The 22171-nt window shown below is 39.0% G+C and overlaps 1 protein-coding gene across 2 annotated transcripts in view; it reads right to left on the bottom strand.

Annotated features, from left to right (window-relative positions):
• Positions 1-3095: 3095 nt before the first annotated feature.
• Positions 3096-22171, bottom strand: part of gpr4 (G protein-coupled receptor 4) — a 38197-nt gene continuing 19121 nt past the window's right edge. Inside the window, exons 1-2 of one of the 2 annotated variants that reach the window (XM_060944080.1) lie at positions 13523-13602; positions 3096-5327 (exon numbers count right to left, since the gene is read on the bottom strand). In XM_060944080.1, the coding sequence (XP_060800063.1) occupies positions 3706-4830 (1125 nt within the window). In that variant the 5' untranslated portion in view covers positions 4831-5327; positions 13523-13602 and the 3' untranslated portion in view covers positions 3096-3705. Of the gene's footprint in view, positions 5328-13522; positions 13603-22171 lie in introns of those variants that run through there. The other variant, XM_060944079.1, reaches the window with a different exon arrangement.

Here is a 22171-nt window from a genome sequence, read left to right as displayed (position 1 = left end):
TCATAAACCAGGTGGGAAAAAATAAGTACACCCTTCCTACTTCCACCATTATTAGAGAGTAATTAGCCACTATGTGTTACTAATGAAATGCACAAGATTAGTTAATCCTCAAGAAGTGTGACCACCAAAGGTCTGTAAATAAAAATAGGTCGACTACATATAATATGGCTTCCCCCAAAACATATGTACTCTCGAATGAAAGCAAACATTCTGCCCTTCATTCATATCACAGCCAAAAAGTCTTGATAGATCACTTACTTTAGTCAATGCAGTATAGTAATGAATTATTTAGAAATGATTTAGGGGAGTGTGTGTGTAATATATAAACACTTCAGTTTATTAATTATAGATTTGTATATTGTTTGAATTATTCTATACATTTCCACGAAGAACTAAGAACTATGTGTCATTCATTTAAACCATTTGAACCAAAAACAGAAGCACAAAGAAAATGCTGGTATTAAATAAAACATTTGCAAATCACACTTAAGGTCTGCAAATTTTTAGAGAATAAAGTTAATGATAAACCCTTATAGTCACTAGTGTGACTTATTCATATACATGAATGTCCCTAATGAACACAGCCCTACACAGATAAGTGTTTTATTTCTTCTAACACACTAAATTCAGCCCACGAAGTCTTCAGTCATAAGGTGATAAGTTGAATCAGGTGTGTTAAATGAGGTACAGTGCTGAAGCCTGCAGTGCAGTGGTCCTCAACCACTGACATCTAACATTACCATGTGCTATATTTGGACGTGGTGGCCACCATCTCCTCCAAATACACACGTGTTCAAGAAGACATGGATCAGGAGTCACAGCGTATAGATTAAGAGCCTGGATCTGGCTCATCCATGATCAGATAAACACTAATTCAGGGTGACACCTCAAGAACAGCCTCGATCAATACCATATAATGATCTGATCCATATTGACATGCTGTAGCCAGTGCACAACCTTAAAGACCTTAGATACAAAGCTCTAAAGAGAAAATAAAGACATAGTGTTCCCATTAGCAGTTATAGCTAATCTATTGTACAAAGGAAAAAGTCCAGTGTTTGTTTACTGCTGGATTAATTAACTCTGTAGGTGTTAATTCAGTTCTGGTGATTTTGTTATGTATTTTATCTGAACTGCCACTTTTTAAATATAAAAAACCAGACACAAACAAACAAACGCAGCATTTTATGACAGAGGCCTTTAAAGAGATTTGTATATCTCCTTATTTTCCCTTTCCATATGAGGACAAGCCAAAACCAAACTAAGAAATAATTGAACGGGCATAATTTATTTTGTTTTGGCATAACAGGCACCCTCAGTTCATTTGCAAATCTCTAAGTGATAAAACATTCATTATTTATGGCAGAAAGTTCCAAGAAAGCATTTGAACAGGAATGTAAACATGCGCAAAGCCTGATATTTAGATGCATTTTCATTACAGATGTCTGTGGGTCACTGAAAATAGACAAACAATAGACAACTGAGAGACATGTATTTTAACATCAAACGCCAATCTTACACCTGCCTTGGTACTAAAACACTTCTTGATTTCCTTGGTTGCTTTAGATTTTAAAATATTCACATTTTCATAACAGTTACTGCAAACCCCAAACACTCTTTTCCTTTTTCTGACCACAAAATCTTGACCACAGCTTTTAATATCAGTTCAGTAGTGCTTTGCGACTTTTCATTAAAACTGAAAATATTATTTTCAATATAGCTTTCTCATCTGGTGCGATAAGACGCAATAAGATAAGATAAGACTCATCTGATGCATTACGCAGTCATGGATCATATATATATATATATTACTTTCCTATCTGAAAAGCTCTTTTACCTCATTAAAATTACTAGAAAATAAACTCAAAGACTTTAAGTGAAAATATTTTGATAGGTCGGAACTTTGTAAAAGAAACCTTTTAAGAGATATACAGTATGATTAAATATAATATGATTTTGTAACATATTATTTGTATTCATCTCATCTCATTATCTCTAGCCGCTTTATCCTGTTCTACAGGGTCGCAGGCAAGCTGGAGCCTATCCCAGCTGACTACGGGCGAAAGGCGGGGTACACCCTGGACAAGTCGCCAGGTCATCACAGGGCTGACACATAGACACAGACAACCATTCACACTCAATTTAGAGTCACCAGTTAACCTAACCTGCATGTCTTTGGACTGTGGGGGAAACCGGAGCAAACCCACGTGGACACGGGGAGAACATGCAAACTCCACACAGAAAGGCCCTCGCCGGCCACGGGGCTTGAACCCGGACCTTCTTACTGGGAGGCGACAGCGCTAACCACTACACCACCGTGCCGCCCCATTATTTGTATTTCAAATGTGAAATTGTAAAGTTTATTACAACACTCACCATATACTTGATTATCAGGCTGACGAGGATTCTAAAGACCTGATTGGCTGAATTAGTAGTTTTAAATTAAAATGTAATAATTTGCAAAAAAAAAAAAGCAAATTCAGTTGTCTTCGACATAAACTTTAAAATTGATCTGTAGTGTATATGTAACGCTACAGTATTCAAACTGAAATTTTGTGTTTCAAAGCAACAGAATAAATAATAGAATAGATAATAGAATATCTTCATGAGACTCCAGTTTCTAATTTCAGATTTAGGATAAACACTACAATATATTTTTGACAAGATTATGGAGAATGTAAAATGCTAACTGTACTTAATTTTGGGATTCTCAAGATAATGTCTTGCTTTTCTTAAACAATAAATCAATTACAAAAGGGGTTTTGCAAGGCCACTACTATTTTGGTGTTTGCAGTATAAACTGTTTTAAAATCTTATTAATGCTTAAAAAGTTGTGCCTAACTGTGGAAGAAGTAATAAATTACTATAAAAAAATTAAAAAAATTCACACTTGGTACAGCTAAAGTTCTGCCATGATGGTCTTGCTTTGAGCTTCATGGTGGCATAAGCTATAAATAAAGGAATGTGTTTATAACAGATATGTTAGCAGGGGTAAGTAATGAGTTCAGTCATTTCTGGAAGGGAAGACTGTATCATTTGCAAATTACAGTATCCAAACGGTAATAAACAAGGCATCTGGTATAACATTCAAGGAGTTGGGTTTTACATTAGCAATTTAATTACACATCAACATTGCTGACAGAATCTGTGAAGAAACTTTAGGCTTAGGGTCCCTGAAGAGCTCTTGACATACGTGTGTCTACATACACTCACAGGCCACTTTATTAGGAACTTGTTCTTGATTCTAAGATTCCTGTTCTTGGTTGGCAGGAGTGGAAGAGAGTTGCTATATCCTTCCTGGCAGCTCAAACCAATCTGGCCATTTTCCTCTGACCTCTCTTATCAACAAGGCGTTTGTTTCCACCCACAGAACTGTTGCTCACTCAATGTTTTTTGTTTTTCACACCATTCTGTGTAAACTCTAGAGACTGTTATGTGTGAAAACCCCAGAAGATCAGCAGTTTCTGAAATATTCAAACCAGTCCAGCTGGCACCAACAGCCATGCCACAGTGAAAGTCACAGAGATCACAATTTTCCCATTCTGATGTTTGAAGTGAACATTAACTGAAACTCTTGATTTGTATCTGCATGATTTTATGCATTGTGCTGCTGTCAAGGAATTGGCTGATTAGATCACCGCACAACACAGCAGGTGGATGGGTGTACCTAATAAAGTGACTGGTGAGTGTATGTACTGCATCGCTTCACTTTCTAACACTAAGTTTGGTCATTTGAAGACATTCCTCTTTCAGTGTTTCAATTTCATTTTTATAGGAATTAGCTTTGAACTCCTCAAAGAGGTCTGGTTTCTTGCTGGCCAGGGGTGTTTCTACAGTCATGGAACTCCCCATTAACATGTCTGTAGTTTGTCCTCGGTGAAAGGCCGTCATCAGGGTGGCCAGGGCACGGCTCACATCGCTGCGAGCTCCTTCATTCACAAAACAGTAGAGGATTGGGTCTGCCACACAGTTCAAGCTGGTGAGTGCGAGGGTTACATGGTAGGCAGTAAATAAGTACTCTTCTCCTCGACAGTCACAGGGGTTGCTGAGAAAGAGCACACTGCGCCACAGCATGAGCACATGATAGGGTCCAAAGCAAAGCAGTACTATGAGGATGAGGCTACGAGCTAGCCTCTTGATCTTAGCTTTCTCTTGCTGCTCGGTGGAAACATTACCACGTACTGCCTTCAAAATTCCTTTGTACGCTGCTAACATGCAACACCAGGGAGACAAGAAGCCCAGGAAGATGCGGTAGAGGTTCATGCCTGCCACCCAGTCTTGCATTGGATACTTCTCAAAGCAGAAGGTGCGGTTGAAGCGAGCTGCAAAGAGCTCATTGTGAAAGAGTGGTGCTGAGTTGGCCACAATTTCCATAATCCAGACTATGGCACTGACTAAAATGGCTGTCTTCACCCGACGCACTTTGGCAAACTTGAGTGGATGGGCCACTGCCAAATAACGATCCACAGAAATACAGCATAGGAAAGCAATGCTGACATATATGTTGGAGTAGAAAATGAAGCCGAACAGTTTGCAAGCCTCTGACCCATGAATCCAGTTATCGTGTTGGAGGAAGTAATCAATCCAAAGTGGCAATGTGGCTATGTAAATGAGGTCAGCAACAGAAAGGTTGATCAAATAGATACCCAGCTCATTTTTTTGCTTCACCTGCAAGTATGCAGCCCACAGAGCCATACAGTTTGTTGGGAAGCCAAAGATAATAACAATAATGTATAGCACTGGCTGAAAGAACTGATCAATGTTTGAATCAACATTACAAGAAGCTGAGACATTACACATCTCTTCACTTTTTATGAGACTTGATATCATTATCAAGAAATAGTTGTGCTATCTAATTTTCCAAATCAAGTCATATTTTGGTATGAAAAGAAAATGTTACAATCCAAAATCGACAGAATGTTCTGAGATGCATTCCGTAATGTTCTCCTTCATAGAGCTTCAGCTTGTGAGTGTGGCACAAAGACAAATCCTGTGCCCATGCTGCTCAAGCATGGTGAGCTTCATGTTTCACGGCCCTACCACGCTTCATGGCTGGCCATTAAACCTTTGTTATAAAGATATTTGAAAGGAGACCAAAGATAACTTACAGTAATTCTGGAATTATCAGTGTCAATAGTATTAAACATTGAAAATGCTACTAATCACTGAATAAGAAAGATGAGCTCAAGCGGGGAGTAAAAAAAAAAAAGGGCGTGTTCCTGTAGCAGCCCATAACAGCTGGACTTCACAGCATGGTCTTCTTATCTTCTTTCACTGAACACTGCTTTCTGATTTTATTTTTCTCTGGCCCCATCAGCTAGGAACATCTGCAAAAAAAAAAAAAGATTTGGATAAGTTAGGGTTGAAAATCAAATGGTAAAATAATAAGGCAAAAAGCACCATCTGTGAGGTTTAGGGCTAATTGCATCAGCTTGATGGCATTATAGAAGAATGCATGATAGACGATGTAAACTAAACGCAGGTATAATCATTATTTATCCATACCACTTGCTATTTAGGGTCTAAACTTCATTCATTTATCTTCAGTATCCATTTTATCAAGAGCAGGACAGCAGTGGGTCTGGAGCCGATGCCAAGAACACTGATCATGAGGCAGGAATACACCAGTGTTACCACAGTGTGTAAAATGATTGTCCTTTTTTAGATGTCTCCCACTCTTTATGTAAGTTACTTAATATTTATAAAATTCTCTATAAATATTGTCAAAGGCTGAAAATACTTTTGTAAATGTGACCTCCATGATTTATCTGGTGCTTATGACAGAATTATGTACAGCAATCTTATATATAAAGCTTCAAAATGTTTCAATTGGGGCGGCACGGTGGTGTAGTGGTTAGCGCTGTCGCCTCACAGCAAGAAGGTCCGGGTTCGAGCCCCGCGCCCGACGAAGGCCTTTCTGTGTGGAGTTTGCATGTTCTCCCCGCATCCATGTGGGTTTCCTCCGGGTGCTCCGGTTTCCCCCACAGTCCAAAGACATGCAGGTTAGGTTAACTGGTGACTCTAAATCGACCGTAGGTGTGAGTGTGAATGGTTGTCTGTGTCTATGTGTCAGCCCTGTGATGACCTGGCGACTTGTCCAGGGTGTACCCCGCCTTTCGCCCATAGTCAGCTGGGATAGGCGCCAGCTTGCCTGCGACCCTGTAGAACAGGATAAAGCGGCTAGAGATAATGAGATGAGATGTTTCAATTGGGGGCAGCACGGTGGTGTAGTGGTTAGCACTGTCGCCTCACAGCAAGAAGGTTCTGGGTTCGAGCCCAGTGGCCGATGAGGGCCTTTCTGTGTGGAGTTTGCATGTTCTCCCCGTGTCCGCGTGGGTTTCCTCCACAGTCCAAAGGCATGCAGGTTAGGCTAATTGGTGGCTCTAAATTGACTGTAGGTGTGAATGGTTGTTTGTCTCTATGTGTCAGCCCTGCGATGACCTGGCGACTTGTCTAGGGTGTACCCCGTCTCTCACCCATAGTCAGCTGGGATAGCTTCCAGCTTGCCTGCAACCCTGTAGAACAGGATAAGTGGCTACAGATGATGGATGTTTCAATTGCACATTTTTCCTCTTTCCATTAGTATTGAACCATTATTAACTCTTTTAGCCATTGTACATGACCAAAGATAAGAAACAATTTTGTGAGTCGTGTTGCTATTGAAGTCCAGTGTTGTAACAATGCTATGTGGAGGGAAGTCAAGTTCTCTGTTTACAATGAACTGTTTATATTATCTTTCAAGGGACATAAGCTCAAATGACTAATGGTGGAGCAAAGGTGATAAAAATGAAATGTAGAGATTAACAAATGCCATGAAACACGCTATGCAAGAATGAGCTCAGGCTCATCCTTTGTGCACCCACACTCAATAACAAAAGTCTGAGACAGAGATTATTCATTAATCATTCATGCAAAAATAGCAAATATTCAGTGTAGACTGGACTATTTCCCAAAATCCAATTAAAAGCTTACAATCAATCTGCTCTGCCAAATACAATTCTTGAGGATTAATTATGCTGCTTGTTTATAACAATAACTTTTAACATAACTGTATATGATACCGTGTGATAAGGAATGGGTAATATTGACTACAGTCTACATAGCTGTCTCAAAACAATGAGAGATTTCCAAGAAAGAAAGAGAATCTGCTCACACACAAACACACACCCACACGTATACTAAATACTGACCCTGTTTCATTTTATAATTTATAGGTATTTTTATAGGTATTTTTATATACATTCCCAATTTATATATACAACCCCGATTCCAAATAAGTTGGGACAAAGTACAAATTGTAAATAAAAACGGAATGCAATAATTTACAAATCTCAAAAACTGATATTGTATTCACAATAGAACATAGACAACATATCCAATGTCGAAAGTGAGACATTTTGAAATTTCATGCCAAATATTGGCTCATTTGAAATTTCATGACAGCAACACATCTCAAAAAAGTTGGGACAGGGGCAATAAGAGGCTGGAAAAGTTAAAGGTACAAAAAAGGAACAGCTGGAGGACCAAATTGCAACTCATTAGGTCAATTGGCAATAGGTCATTAACATGACTGGGGATAAAAAGAGCATCTTGGAGTGGCAGCGGCTCTCAGAAGTAAAGATGGGAAGAGGATCACCAATCCCCCTAATTCTGCACCGACAAATAGTGGAGCAATATCAGAAAGGAGTTTGACAGAGTAAAATTGCAAAGAGTTTGAACATATCATCATCTACAGTGCATAATATCATCAAAAGATTCAGAGAATCCGGAAGAATCTCTGTGCGTAAGGGTCAAGGCCGGAAAACCATACTGGGTGCCCGTGATCTTCGGGCCCTTAGACGGCACTGCATCACATACAGGCATGCTTCTGTATTGGAAATCACAAAATGGGCTCAGGAATATTTCCAGAGAACATTATCTGTGAACACAATTCACCGTGCCATCCGCCGTTGCCAGCTAAAACTCTATAGTTCAAAGAAGAAGCCATATCTAAACATGATCCAGAAGCGCAGACATAATCTCTGGGCCAAGGCTCAATTAAAATGGACTGTGGCAAAGTGGAAAACTGTTCTGTGGTCAGACGAATCAAAAGTTGAAGTTCTTTATGGAAATCAGGGACGCCGTGTCATTCGGACTAAAGAGGAGAAGGACGACCCAAGTTGTTATCAGCGCTCAGTTCAGAAGCCTGCATCTTTGATGGTACGGGGTTGCATTAGTGCGTGTGGCATGGGCAGCTTACACATCTGGAAAGACACCATCAATGCTGAAAGGTATATCCAGGTTCTAGAGCAACATATGCTCCCATCCAGACGATGTCTCTTTCAGGGAAGACCTTGCATTTTCCAACATGACAATGCCAAACCAGGGTGGCACGGTGGTGTAGTGGTTAGCGCTGTCGCCTCACAGCAAGAAGGTCCAGGTTCGAGCCCCGTGGCCGGTGAGGGCCCTTCTGTGCGGAGTTTGCATGTTCTCCCCGTGTCCGCATGGGTTTCCTCTGGGTGCTCCAGTTTCCCCCACAGTCCAAAGACATGCAGTTTAGGTTAACTGGTGACTCTAAATTGACCATAGGTGTGAATGTGAGTGTGAATGGTTGTCTGTGTCTATGTGTCAGCCCTGTGATGACCTGGCGACTTGTCCAGGGTGTACCCCGCCTTTCGCCTGTAGTCAGCTGGGATAGGCTCCAGCTTGCCTGCAACCCTGTAGAACAGGATAAAGCGGCTAGAGATAATGAGATGAGATGAGACAATGCCAAACCACATACTGCATCAATTACAGCATCATGGCTGCGTAGAAGAAGGGTCCGGGTACTGAACTGGCCAGCCTGCATTCCAGATCTTTCACCCATAGAAAACATTTGCTGCATCATAAAACGGAAGAGACGACAAAAAAGACCTAAGACAGTTGAGCAACTAGAATCCTACATTAGACAAGAATGGGTTAACATTTCTATCCCTAAACTTGAGCAACTTGTCTCCTCAGTCCCCAGACGTTTACAGACTGTTGTAAAGAGAAAAGGGGATGTCTCACAGTGGTAAACATGGCCTTGTCCCAACTTTTTTGAGATGTGTTGTTGTCATGAAATTTAAAATCACCTATTTTTTCTCTTTAAATGATACATTTTCTCAGTTTAAACATTTGATATGTCATCTATGTTCTATTCTGAATAAAATATGGAATTTTGAAACTTCCACATCATTGCATTCCGTTTTTATTTACAATTTGTACTTTGTCCCAAATTTTTTGGAATCGGGGTTGTAAAAATTATAAATATATCCATGAGAATAGTTTTATATGGAACATCTGATTTAAATTAGGTCACAAACATGGGATTTACTACAGCCTCCTTAAACACGATACATTTTCCCTGCTCAGAGTCTGGTATTAATTAATTATGTGTGATGCAAGACAGAGATATGAATATGTAAACACAGGAGGGGGAAAAAAACCTTTCAAAACAATGATCCATATTTTTGACTAATCTTAAAGATACATATCTAAAAGAATGATTCTTGGCAACAAACCATGTTTAGCTTTACATGGAATAAAATGATGTGTATGTGTATTATGAATTATGTATGGTATGTATTATGAAATGCCCAACAGACGTACCCAACAACTCCACAGAAAAGGCCTGTTGTAGATTACAATGTTGGAATTTGGTCATGTGACAAACACAGACATGCCAACCCTGTATGATAGCAAACTGTAATGGTTGTTTTGAGATATTTGTCCATGTCTGCCAACAGCAGACATAATGCACACAGAGCGTGCATGATGGGGGGGTTCCAAAGGGGGGGTGCGCCTTTATATATATATATATATATATATATATATATATATATATATATATATATATATATATATAATGTGTGTGTGATTTACACAAAAGAAAAAAAATTTAAAACGTGATTTTATCAACGTTTCTTTAATATTCATACATCTTGTAAGTTGTAGGCAAATACTAAGAATTTTGCTAAAGCAAAGAAAATACGAGTCGCTAACAACTGATTTACTATTCCATAACTTGATCGCATAATAGACTAGAGATCTACAGACTTACCTTCGAAGCGATTTTGGAGTCGGGAAACATGGCTTTAAAGAGAGGCCCACTGTGATCAGCTGCGGCAATTGGCAGGTTGTGTTCCACGAGAAAATTTGTGAATAAAACTTCAGCTTTTGTCACGCTGTCAATCGAGGATCGATCAACGAACATCGAGGTGATCGTCCGGTTAGCACTTCCAGATTTGGCCAAAGTTTGATGCGAGACAGAACTCACGTGTTGTCTGACATCGTAAACACCGGAATGTGCTACAGAGAAATGGACATTACATACGGTGCACAACGCATGACTCGCGGATTTTCCTGATTTTGTGATAACTGGATACAAGGTACTGTATTCCTCTTTAAATTTTTGGTACATGGTCTTAATTTTGCCAATCATTTTTCTTGCTTTTTTCGGCGGCGGGTCAGACGGATCGGCTGAACTGTCAGCCATTTTTTGCTGCTTCTAAAGTACAAAATGTGCGCGGGGCTCTTATTGGTCGAAATTTGATAAAATTGCTGAGGTTAACCAATCAGAGACCGTGTTTCTAAAGCATTGGCTGACATTCTAGTAATAGCGCCCTCTCAGGGTATCTGCACATTTTTCAAGTACAAATTTAAAAACTTTTAAGACCTTTTCAAGATCTCTAAATGGAAAAATTAAGACTGTACCATGGCAAAGAAAATGATAAATATGACAACTTAAAACTGTTTTCTGCAATAGTTTTTTTTTTTACTAACTTTAAGAAGAATGCACACAATTGGTGAACAACAGGGTGCATCAATGGCAACTGTTAGACATGCAAACAGCTGAAGCAAAGTCGTGTGTTTTGGGCCTGCAGAACTACTGTAGCAGCAAGGAGAAGACTGGTGTTTACTGGAGAAAGCACCATGAATCATTTCAAAAACAAAAACAATAAACGGCAAGTAGAACAGCTGAACAACCTTAGCCGGCATTATTTCAATCCCCAAAGATTATCTTTGATGATGTGTGATTTTGTGTCCGACAGCAAAATCAGTCTGAGTGTCGTACAGTATACAGCTGGCTGAGGAAGTTCTCGAGTTATCTTCTGCATTAGAGCAGGTAACAGCATAAACCTGTTTATGCAGTCATACAATCATCAGAGCGTTACATTAAACACAGAAAAACAACTGTCACCTTTCATAACCATTATCATCAATATTAATCAATGAGTTGTAATAACTAAACTAATTATCATCAGTGCAATTGTTATGTCAATGTTCATTATTCAAAAATAATCATTATTATCTATAATCCATGAATAATTGTTTGTATTACTACTACTCACTACTTTTTTAATAATAATAAAAAAATTAACTCAATTTTATAACATTTTAATAATCACTATTATTAGCTATATTAATTAATAATTAGAGTAGCAATTATTATAATTCAGTATTATCAATTACTACTTAATTAATAAGCAGTGATTATCAAAATGTAATTTAATAATTAATAAGTAGTAATTATCAATTACTACTTAATTATACTAATTAATAAGTTGATTATTAAAATGCTATAAAATTGAGTTATAAGATTAGTTAAAATTATTATTAAAAAGTAGTAATTATTATTATTATTAGTAGTAGTAGTGATACAAACAATTATTCATGGATTATAGATAATTTGTTTTTAATAGTGAACATTGATATAACAATTGTACTGATAATAATAATAACATTAACAACAAGTATTACTAGTAGTGTTATTGTTTATTATTATTAGTAGTAGTAGTACAGTTATTTTATATCAATGTTCACTATTTAATTTCTTTGTATTCTACCAATTACTACTTTTTAATAATTATTTGTAATAATTTTTAATAACTTAATTTTATAACATTTAATAATCCCTAGTACTTATTAATCACTAATTCATAAGTAGTAATGATTAATAATCAATAATAATTACTATGTATGTAGTGGAAGTTCATTATGTCTAACTATTAAAGCTATTTTAAGTTCGTTTCTTAAGACAAGGATTCTTAAGATGTTACCTTGTTGACCGTTTCGGCGAAAATCTTCCGCCTTCTTCAAAACAGTCACCAGATGTCGAGTGGTGACGTGCCTTATCAGCTGATGTTATGCTACGTAAGCGTGAACGTCCCGCCCAATTTGACAGGTATGTTCACGCCTCCTGCTATCAGGTCGCTCCCCCAGGACTGCGCTCCAGGTGTGTGACAGCGCATACGCTCCCTCATCCCGGTTCATAGTCCTCTGCGCCCGCTTGCGTATCTCCACTGCCTCTAAAATCCAACGCTGGTATCTATTTTCTTCAGCGCGAATGACTCTGGCCTCTTCCCAATTCATTATATGATTATGTCGTTTGCAGTGGTCTGAAATGGCTGATTTTAAGTTTTCTTGGTTTGCTTTTTCTTTTTCGGATCTTGTGAGTCTTTTTGTTGTTTCTTTTTCACATTCTATTTGGTGTTCTTTCCTACGAGTATGGAAGCATCTGCCCATTTCACCAATATAGACTTTATTACATGAACGGCAAGGGATTTCATAGATGACGCTGCATTTATTGTCCAGTTTTATTTTGTCTTTGGGGTGAACTAGCAGCTGTCGGAGGTTCTTGTATGGTTTGACCGGGGTGTTGATATGGTATTTCCTCATGGATCGTTGGATGCGTTCTGTAACTCCTTTTATGTATGGTAGTGTGACAAAGCCCCGGTTTATTTTTTCGGTGTTTTTTCTTGTTTGTTTGTTTTTTTTCCTTTATTTGTGTCTGTAATTTCCCTTTTCGAATTGCCCACAGTGGATATTGGCAGTTTTTTAATGCCTGTTGGATGTGTTGTTCCTCCTCCTGTCTGTCTTTCTCCTCCGTGATGTTCTGTGTTCGGTCGTATAGTGTTCTGATTACTGACATTTTGTGTGCGATGGGATGTTCAGATGTCCAGAGAAGATATTGGTCGGTGTGTGTAGGTTTTCTGTATGTTGTAATTCTAATGTTCCCTTCTTCTGTGTGGTGTATTTTTAGGTCCAAAAAAGCTATTGTCTTGTCCGTTTCCTCTTCATCTGTGAATTTGATTTTACCTGTCTTGTCTATGGAGTTTAGATGATCCGTGAGTTGTTGTGTGTGGCCTCTTTTGGTTATTTCAAGAATGTCATCAATGTATCTTTTCCAGAAAATGGGTTTGCAGTCGTCCGGTGCTGTTTCTATGGCTCGGGTTTCCAGATCCTCCATAAAAAAGTTGCATAGAGTAGCAGATAGCGGGTCTCCCATTGCAAATCCCTCTTTTTGTCTGCAAATTGTACCTCTGAATTAGAAATATGTGGAAGTGGAAATGAAATGCAATAGTTTTGTTATGTCCTGTGCTGTGAGTTTTGTATGTTTTTTCAGGGTTCTGTCTGCTTTTAACTGGTTTTCTACTATGTTGAGTGTGTTTGTGACCGGTGTTTTTGTAAAGAGGGATATGACGTCATGTGATACAATATGACAGCAGGAGACGTGAACTACCTGTCAAATTGGGCGGGACGTTCATGCCTCCATAGCGTAACATCAGCTGATAAGGCACATCACCACTCGACATCTGGTGACTGTTTTGAAGAAGGCGGAAGATTCTCGCTGAAACTGTCAACAAGGTAACATCTTAAGAATCCTTGTCTTAAGAAACGAACTTAAAATAGCAATAATAATTACTATTACTAATTATTATTAGTGGTTGTTAATATTATTCTTATTATTATATTAAAAACACTGTTGTAGACGGTAGGTAATAAAACTAAAAAACTTTTTATACAAATTTATATTGTATTATATTTAGAATTATTGTATTTTCTGTAGTTCTTTTTAATTGAGTTTTGAAATAAAGGCTGTTTATATATTTATATTAAACTTAGTACAATAAACAATGTTAATTATGATGCTAATCATTATTATTAGTCACTGGCGGCTCGTTAATAGGGGCGATTTGGGCGACGCACTCCCAAACAGGGAGGGAGATTTTTTTTTATCTACTCCTACTACCACGGCAACAGTAATGTCATTGTCCAATCAGGCTAAGGTTGCGCCTGGTGTAGCCACGCCCTTTTGGGGCGATTTCTGTCAGGTTCAGATTTGCCCCAAAATCTCCCATTGACACTAATGGTACGTACGTTTTTTTCGAAAATCATGCTCCCAATGCATTTTCTATTAGGTTTTATGTGCTCGCACAAGCAGCGTGCTTACGTCATACGCCTGTTGCGCCGCGCAAGTGTTGCCAGATTGGGCGGTTTTGGGACGGTTTTAAGTGCATTTTGGCGGGTTTTGAACATAATTTTGGGCTGGAAAATGCAACTTGCGCGGGAAATGTGTGAACATTCTATGAAGAAGATGGCGGCGAGTGTTGAGTGCAACAATACGATAGCGTCTCTGAAAGAAGTTCCCTTTAGTCGTCGTGCCAATGAGGAGAAAACGGCAATCAAACAGCTAGGACCTCCTAGACCAAATTTAAACATCAAGCAAGTGTCTACGAAGGGGGAGAAGACCTACTCAAGAGGTTTAACAAGAACTGGTACCACCGGAAAACTTGGCTAGCTGGCTGTGATGTAGTCAGTGCTCTTTTTTGCTACCCTTGCGTTCTCTTCCACCCTGGAAGTAGCACAGCAGACGGTACAGTGATATCTGATATTTGAATTTACTAGGCAAAAGTTTGTGTGTGTGTGTTACCAATGACAGTTTAACATTGCCATGTTTTTGTTTTACCAATGGCAGTTTAACATTGCCATGTTTTTGTTTTACCAATGGCAGTTTAACATTGCCATGCTTGGAATATTTCAGTAGCCTCAAGTTCTCTCTGACTTGGTGTAAATTAAGCATATTTTCAGTTTTTATATATTGTACAGTATATGTGTTCATTGGAGCCAGCAGCACCTTACCTTTTTTCCAACTTGTTAAGCCAAGTTGCACTGACTACAAAACCTTGTGTAACCTTGTGTGTATATAGCTAAATAACTAAAGCCTTTTGTGTTCATTGACATGCTTGTAATACTTTAAATTTCCTTTTAAGGCATGGCTTTCTGGAGGAATTCTTGGGAAAAAAAACTGCAGAATTTATTTAGAATTATTATTTGTTGTTAAAATGGTGCAATTCCATATTAAAAAAAACACAATTAAGCTGCACATGTTTGTTTGGTTATGCTTTTCTTCATCTTTTTCAAAACTTAAATAAACACTTGTTTTGGATTTATATCCTGCCACTTTAACTGCATTCTTTAGATTGAAGAAATTAGAATATGTTTATAATTAAGAATTTGTGTCTACTTATTATAGAATACTGGAAAAATATGAGAAAATAAATGAGTAATGTGATATTGATTGTGATGCCAAATGTTTTGCTTTGAAGGCTTCACAATGAATCTTCCTTAGTTTTAGCCTGGCAAGCCAGACTAAATGTGAATATTTGCCACTCGGAGGCAAAAATATTTTTGGCCGCTAGGCGGGTGGGTCTAGTTTACTAGGCTACCTTAGTTTGCCACCTTTAACTTGTTCAGTGTTGCCACCTAGTGGAGAGAAGAGATATTGTCGAAATTGATATCTGAATTTACCAGGCAAAAACAAGTTCGGCCAATTGATTTGCTACCTAGGTCAATTTACTTCAGTCCTGTGGACATTTATGGTCCATGTAGACATAACGGGGGAAAATTGCCCCCCCTGAAAAAAAATTCAGGAGCCGCAGTAGTAGTAGTATTTCCTTTTAGCCCCATTTTCAACCTGACTCTTGTGCGCATGTGCGAACCCCCCTGCGTTTCACTCCGGAGTGCTTGACCTCTAACATGCGCGCGCGCCTCGCTCCTGTCGGTGAAAAGCCAGTTTCCCAGTGGGCGTGTCCCCAGCGCTGCGGTACCGGCCATACCTGTCAACCCTCCCATTTTTCCCGGGAAATCCCTTATTTTGACTTATTTCCCGCTGTCTTCCCGTTTTTTTATTTTCCCGAAAATATCCCGTATTTTCACATTATATAAAAGTCCCGTATTTTCACATTATATAAAAGTCCCGTATTTTCACAATATAAAAAAGTCGGTAGGTCCAGAATTCATGACGCGCCTCTGACAGGAGTTTACAGCAGAAAGTCGGGCCATGAATTCACGTCCCCGCCCTCTCAGGCATCAGTCATTACATAACTACGTCCGGAGGCGAGACTGAACAAGTGATTAGGTCCAGTGTTGCCAGATTGGGCGGTTTCCCGTCCAAGTTGGGCGGTTTCAAGTGCATTTTGGCGGGTTTTGAACATATTTTGGGCTGGAAAATGTCAGCAGTATCTGGCAACACTGATTAGGTCTGAGGTGAAGATGGCGATGCTAATAGCTAAGAAAAACATTAGCCTCTCTTTCTTTGATGATTTCAACAAGTGCATGGCTGGAATGTTCCCAGACTCTTCCCTCGCAAAGAAATTTTCCATGGGGAAAACGAAAGCCTCCCAAATAATCAAAGGTAAGCTACACATGTTTACATTAAGTATGTCCTGGCTAAGACCTCATAAATAGCCTAGTGTAAACTAATTGGTGTATTAACTGTTTTATCCACTCATTGTCTATTTTATTTTCTATCTGAAACTTACCCATTTTAAATCACTCTTGGTTTAATATTTTATACTACTCTTTATCTCTTTATTACTCTATCTATCTATCTATCTATCTATCTATCTATCTATCTATCTATCTATCTATCTATCTATCTATCTATCTATCTATCTATCTATCTATCGTTCCGAGGCCATGACTATGGTAAAACCATAATAAATTGCAATGGAATTGAATTTATTGACTGGTTATATAATGACCTTTCTTATTTTAACATAAGATACGTATTTTAGCCCTTAATTTGGGAAATAGCTGGCACCACTGAAAGCAAATAAAAATAAATGTTTAGTTTATTCACAAATGCACTCTATAAACCATAAGCATATTGAGTTTGGGTCTTGGCTATCACCAACATGCACCAGAGTACAGGAAATCACACATACTAGATAGAAAATTGCCCCCCATTCAACTACACACCCACTTTTGGTGAAGGGTATGACTTTCCGAAATTTTCCCTTATTTTGAGTTAAAAATCTGGGAAATATCCCTTTTTTTCAAACCTCAAAGTTGACAGGTATGGTACCGGCTTTAAACACATTTGTGCGATCCAGCGCTTTTTATCGCAAACGACTCTTCTCCTTATTTTGGGGGCGCTTTCTAGCGCCCGCGTAAGCTACCTGCGCATCTCTCACTCTTCACAATCACCGCACCATACCCACACCACACTGCCTCCAGTAGCCTCCTAGCGTTAGCTCTTGATCTACGGAATGCACAGAACCAATGCTGCCCCCAAAAGGTCCGCTGGTCACTTTTAAAATTACGGTTAAAAAAATACCCCAAACCGGATGGAGACATTTCACTCGTTCGGTCCAAGATTAAATTTAATACCTCCCTTTCGAAAATTCCAGTTATTCCAAACAATTTAAGACATTTTAAGGCCTTGAAAACCGAAAGTTGTATTTAAGACTTTTTAAGGACCCGCGGGAATCCAGCCTCTGCCGGGAGACTGGGAAATCGCAAGTGTGGGAATTCTGGTGGCAAATTTGAAAATATCAATTATGAGCAAAAACCGTAATAATCGACTTCAAAGTCGTAATAGCGTAATTGGACCACCGAAACTGTAATGTTTACGGGCAAACCGTAATGGTTGGCATGTCTGCAAACAGTAGACCTTATCAATAATCATTTTATTATCAGTAATATCAAAACCAACAGGTTAGCTCCGAACTTCAAATAAGAATGATACAGTTCAATGCAAAAGTTTGTAATTTATCTACAAAAAAAAATCGGTACATCCCACAACAAGGCTACAATCCTAAGCAAAAGGCGAAATCAAAAGTAAAACAGTTACACCATGACTAACTTATAATCCAGACCTGATGTGAAGAAGGCAGTGTATGACATCTGGCAGAGTTACAGCAAACACAAGAAGAGTTAGCAATGACTGGCAAAGCAATCTGGCACAGAAAGATAGGGAGGATGAATACCACCACTGAGGGAATCACAAAGATGTTCAAATGATACAAAAGATTTGAGAAGCATTTATAAACACAACGAGTGGGTGTAAAAGGTTTTAGAGAATGATAACGCAGGCAGAAAAGGAGATGCAAGCTTTGCAACTGATATCACGTTAGCATAAGTATTGTTGAAAATAAAACAAACTAAAGACTGCACTGCACCTTCTGTTAAAAACCTGAGTTGGTGCAGTGTTTCTGTTTTTCTAGCATTTTTTACTATTAATATTTCACCATTAATATCTTTTTGCCTTTCTAGAATAACATTAGTATCTTTGTCTTCTTCATTCTGTCTTAAAGGTATATAACAATTCACAATCAACTGTACATAAATGATCACATATATACAGTAGGTGCAGAGTTAGGAGTCATCACTACTTGCACTAAATCATTACATCTGAGTTTGTCTTTGAAAATTTACTGTTGTGCTCTCCTGATATTGATGTATACTGAAATTAATTTTTCACCTTTACTTGTATTCAGATTTAATAAAGTAATTCTATACTATTCTAAGAAGCTTGATCCTAACTTTTCTGACATTCAACAGTTGGTAATCTGCAAAACATCAAGGAAGGACAATGACTGCTGTAATGAACTGACAGTCACATCAAAAATGGAGGAACTGATAACAGCAGGATAATCTGCTTGAAATTGCAAACTGACAGACTGACACAGAGCAGAGAACAATCAAGAGCCCAGTATATACAGTGAGGGGAAATAAGTGTTCAGACACTTTTGTTTTTGTTATTTAATATATTTCCAGTGTGTATATCCTTTAAATCTGCACATCTACACCACCGTGCCACCAAGGAGCTTTCTAAAGTTCTCATTTGTTTAACATTATTAAACAACACTTGAATGGAAAAAGCTACAAAGCCATAGCAAAGACCTTAAACATCTCTGTCAGTACAACTGGTTTAATAATATGCATGTGGAAAGGTCAGGAAACCACAACTAATTGTGCCAGGACGTGTGCACCACAGAAGACTTCACAATGCCTATGCATACATCCTTTTTTGTTCACATTTATAAGTACAGTACAAAGTCAAAAGAAACTGTGTGAATTTGAAGAATAGACATTATATGCACTGGAAGTATAATAATAGTAATAACAAAATTGTCCAAATACTTATTTCCAGTTATATGTTTATGACTACAATGAAGGCATACACTAAACAGCCTACAGGTAAAATGCAGAACTGCACAATGACAGCACTGTAGAGACTTTAAACACTCACCGGCCACTTTAATAGGAACTCGTTCTTGTTTCTAAGATTCCTGTTCTTGGCTGGCAGGAGTGGAACCCAGTGTGATCATCTGCTGTTGCATACTGAGATGCTTTTCTGCTCACCACGATTGTAAAGAGTTGCTATGAGTTGCTATATCCTTCCTGGCAGCTCGAACCAATCTGGCCATTTTCCTCTGACCTCTCTTATCAACAAGACATTTCCACCCACAGAACTGTCGCTCACTCAATGTTTTTTTGTTTGTTTGTTAGTTTTTCGTACCATTCTGTGTAAACTCTAGATACTGTTGTGTGTGAAAACCCCAGGAGATCAGCAGTTTCTGAAATACTCAAACCAGTCCAGCTGGCACCAACACCCATGCCACAATGAAAATCACACTTTGAGATCGCAATTTTTCTCATTCTGATGTTTGACGTGAGCATTAACTGAAACTCTTGATTTGTATCTGCATGATTTTATGCATTGTGCTGTTGTCACGGGATTAGCTGATTAGATAACTGCATAAAACAGCAGGTGGATGGGTGTATCTAATAAAGTGGCCGGTGAGTGTACACAGCCTTCTGGTGACAATGCACTTAAAAGAACCCAAGGCATAGTCAATGCATTCAAACATTCCTCTGTGTGAGCACTATAACCCTCTGAAAGGCTTGTCTGTATGGGATAAACGAGTAATGATTATGGATGTAGATACACATATGGAGCTGCCCTAAAAACCTGAAAAATGTTGTCCAAAACCCTGTTTGCTAGGCTGCCAAAAAGGATTAGGTTACCACGAAACACAAAGGCTCTGCTGACTCTTGCAGCCAGCACAATGCATTTCCACTGACTCTCAGCCAACATACTTAACACTGTTCCATCTCTCAATGTCATTTTCTATGCACGTCCACTCTTTTGTTATATTGCATACATGTCTGAAATGCACATGGATGAAAAATCAGTCTTAGCTGTCAGTCTGCTTTAGACTATCTTTCTGACAATATTTTAAAGAAATTAAACTACGTTCTGAAAAAAGTTAGATATTAGCTCAGATTGGATCTATTTTGACAGTTCACATTTGTAACTCTATGTAATCCATATCTGTCATTAATGAGACTGCACCTGTCCCCTAAACACCATGTATGGACACCTTGATTTCTTGGGCAATTCTTTCACTACACTACTTGGTTTTTGTAGGTTCCTTCCAGTTTTATTTAAAGTGATTCCTCAAATTTCAAGTAATTAACTAAATTTCCACATCCTTCCACTAAATATAGTAACTGCTGCTGCTGTCCTCCATTGCCAGCACTGGATGATGATGACAACAACACTGATATGCACATACATATTGAGGAAAAAAAGCCACATTAATTCCAATTTGACCATTCTCATTCATATCCCATGGTTACATACTGGATATGTAACCAAACTAGGACCAACTCCAAAAATGGCCCAGGTCTGATTTGAAAAGATGTGTCACATTACCACAGAAAATCTGGATTTGTGTCACTTAAATCTAGTAATATAAAGGTAGCCTAGTCCTGTGATGACCTGGCGACTTGTCCAGGGTGTACCCCGCCTTTCGCCCGTAGTCAGCTGGGATAGGCTCCAGCTTGCCTGAGACCCTGTAGAACAGGATAAAGCGGCTACAGATAATGAGATGAGATGAGATGAGATAAAGGTAGCCTTTGAAACTGCAAAGTAATATATGAATGACTTAACCTCATCTCATCTCATTATCTGTAGCCGCTTTATCCTGTTCTACAGGGTCGCAGGCAAGCTGGAGCCTATCCCAGCTGACTACGGGCGAAAGGCGGGGTACACCCTGGACAAGTCGCCAGGTCATCACAGGGCTGACACATAGACACAAACAACCATTCACACTCACATTCACACCTACGGTCAATTTAGAGTCACCAGTTAACCTAACCTGCATGTCTTTGGACTGTGGGGGAAACCGGAGCACCCGGAGGAAACCCACGCGGACACGGGGAGAACATGCAAACTCCGCACAGAAAGGCCCTCGCCGGCCACGGGGCTCGAACCCAGAACCTTCTTGCTGTGAGGCAACAGCGCTAACCACTACACCACCGTGCCGCCCTGAATGACTTAACCTTTAAATGTAAATGGCTAAGTTTTTTTACCCTGAAATATCTAAGGGTCTGAAATGTGGAAGGCACACCTTGGCTTGGTGTCGTGTCAGCCCCAGATGCTCCACACACATAACGCAAAGCATCTGCTGAAAGTTGCAATCTGACCAGCTCCTCACATTTCCATGTATATGCACTTCTATATGCTGATTTTCAGAAAAAAAAATTGAACACTATATTCACATTACATTACAGGCATTTAGCAGACACTCTTATCCAGAGTGACATACAACAGGACCTTGACATACCCACAGCAGTGGGCAGCCCAGAGAACAGGTGGGGGTTTGGTGCCTTACTCAAGGGCACTTCAGCCAATCTTACTGATCCAGGGAATCAAACCTGCAAACTTTTAGTTCCAAAGCTTCTTTTCTAACCTTTAGGCCATGGCTTCCCCAGATCACACAACAGACCTTTACCCAGATTCACAGAACACCAGTCATTAAGGAGTTTTATGGGAAGTCCTTACGACCAAGTAAATGAGATAATTTCACATGTTTGCTGACAGGCTATGAAAAAATGTCTGTGTATGATCTAGTTTCTCAAAGTGGGGTCTGCATAATGCATAGTCAGGAGGTCTGTGATTTTTTTTTTTGTATTTATTTTGAATACAAAATACCTGGCGACTTGTCCAGGGTGTACCCCGCCTTTCGCCCGTAGTCAGCTGGGATAGGCTCCAGCTTGCCTGCGACCCTGTAGAAGGATAAAGCGGCTAGAGATA

The sequence above is a fragment of the Neoarius graeffei genome, chromosome 17 (genome assembly GCF_027579695.1).
Source record: "Neoarius graeffei isolate fNeoGra1 chromosome 17, fNeoGra1.pri, whole genome shotgun sequence".
Lineage (NCBI taxonomy): Eukaryota > Metazoa > Chordata > Actinopteri > Siluriformes > Ariidae > Neoarius > Neoarius graeffei.
The sequence above is the reverse complement of the archived record's forward strand: the minus strand, read 5'-3'. Positions and strand labels throughout refer to the sequence as shown.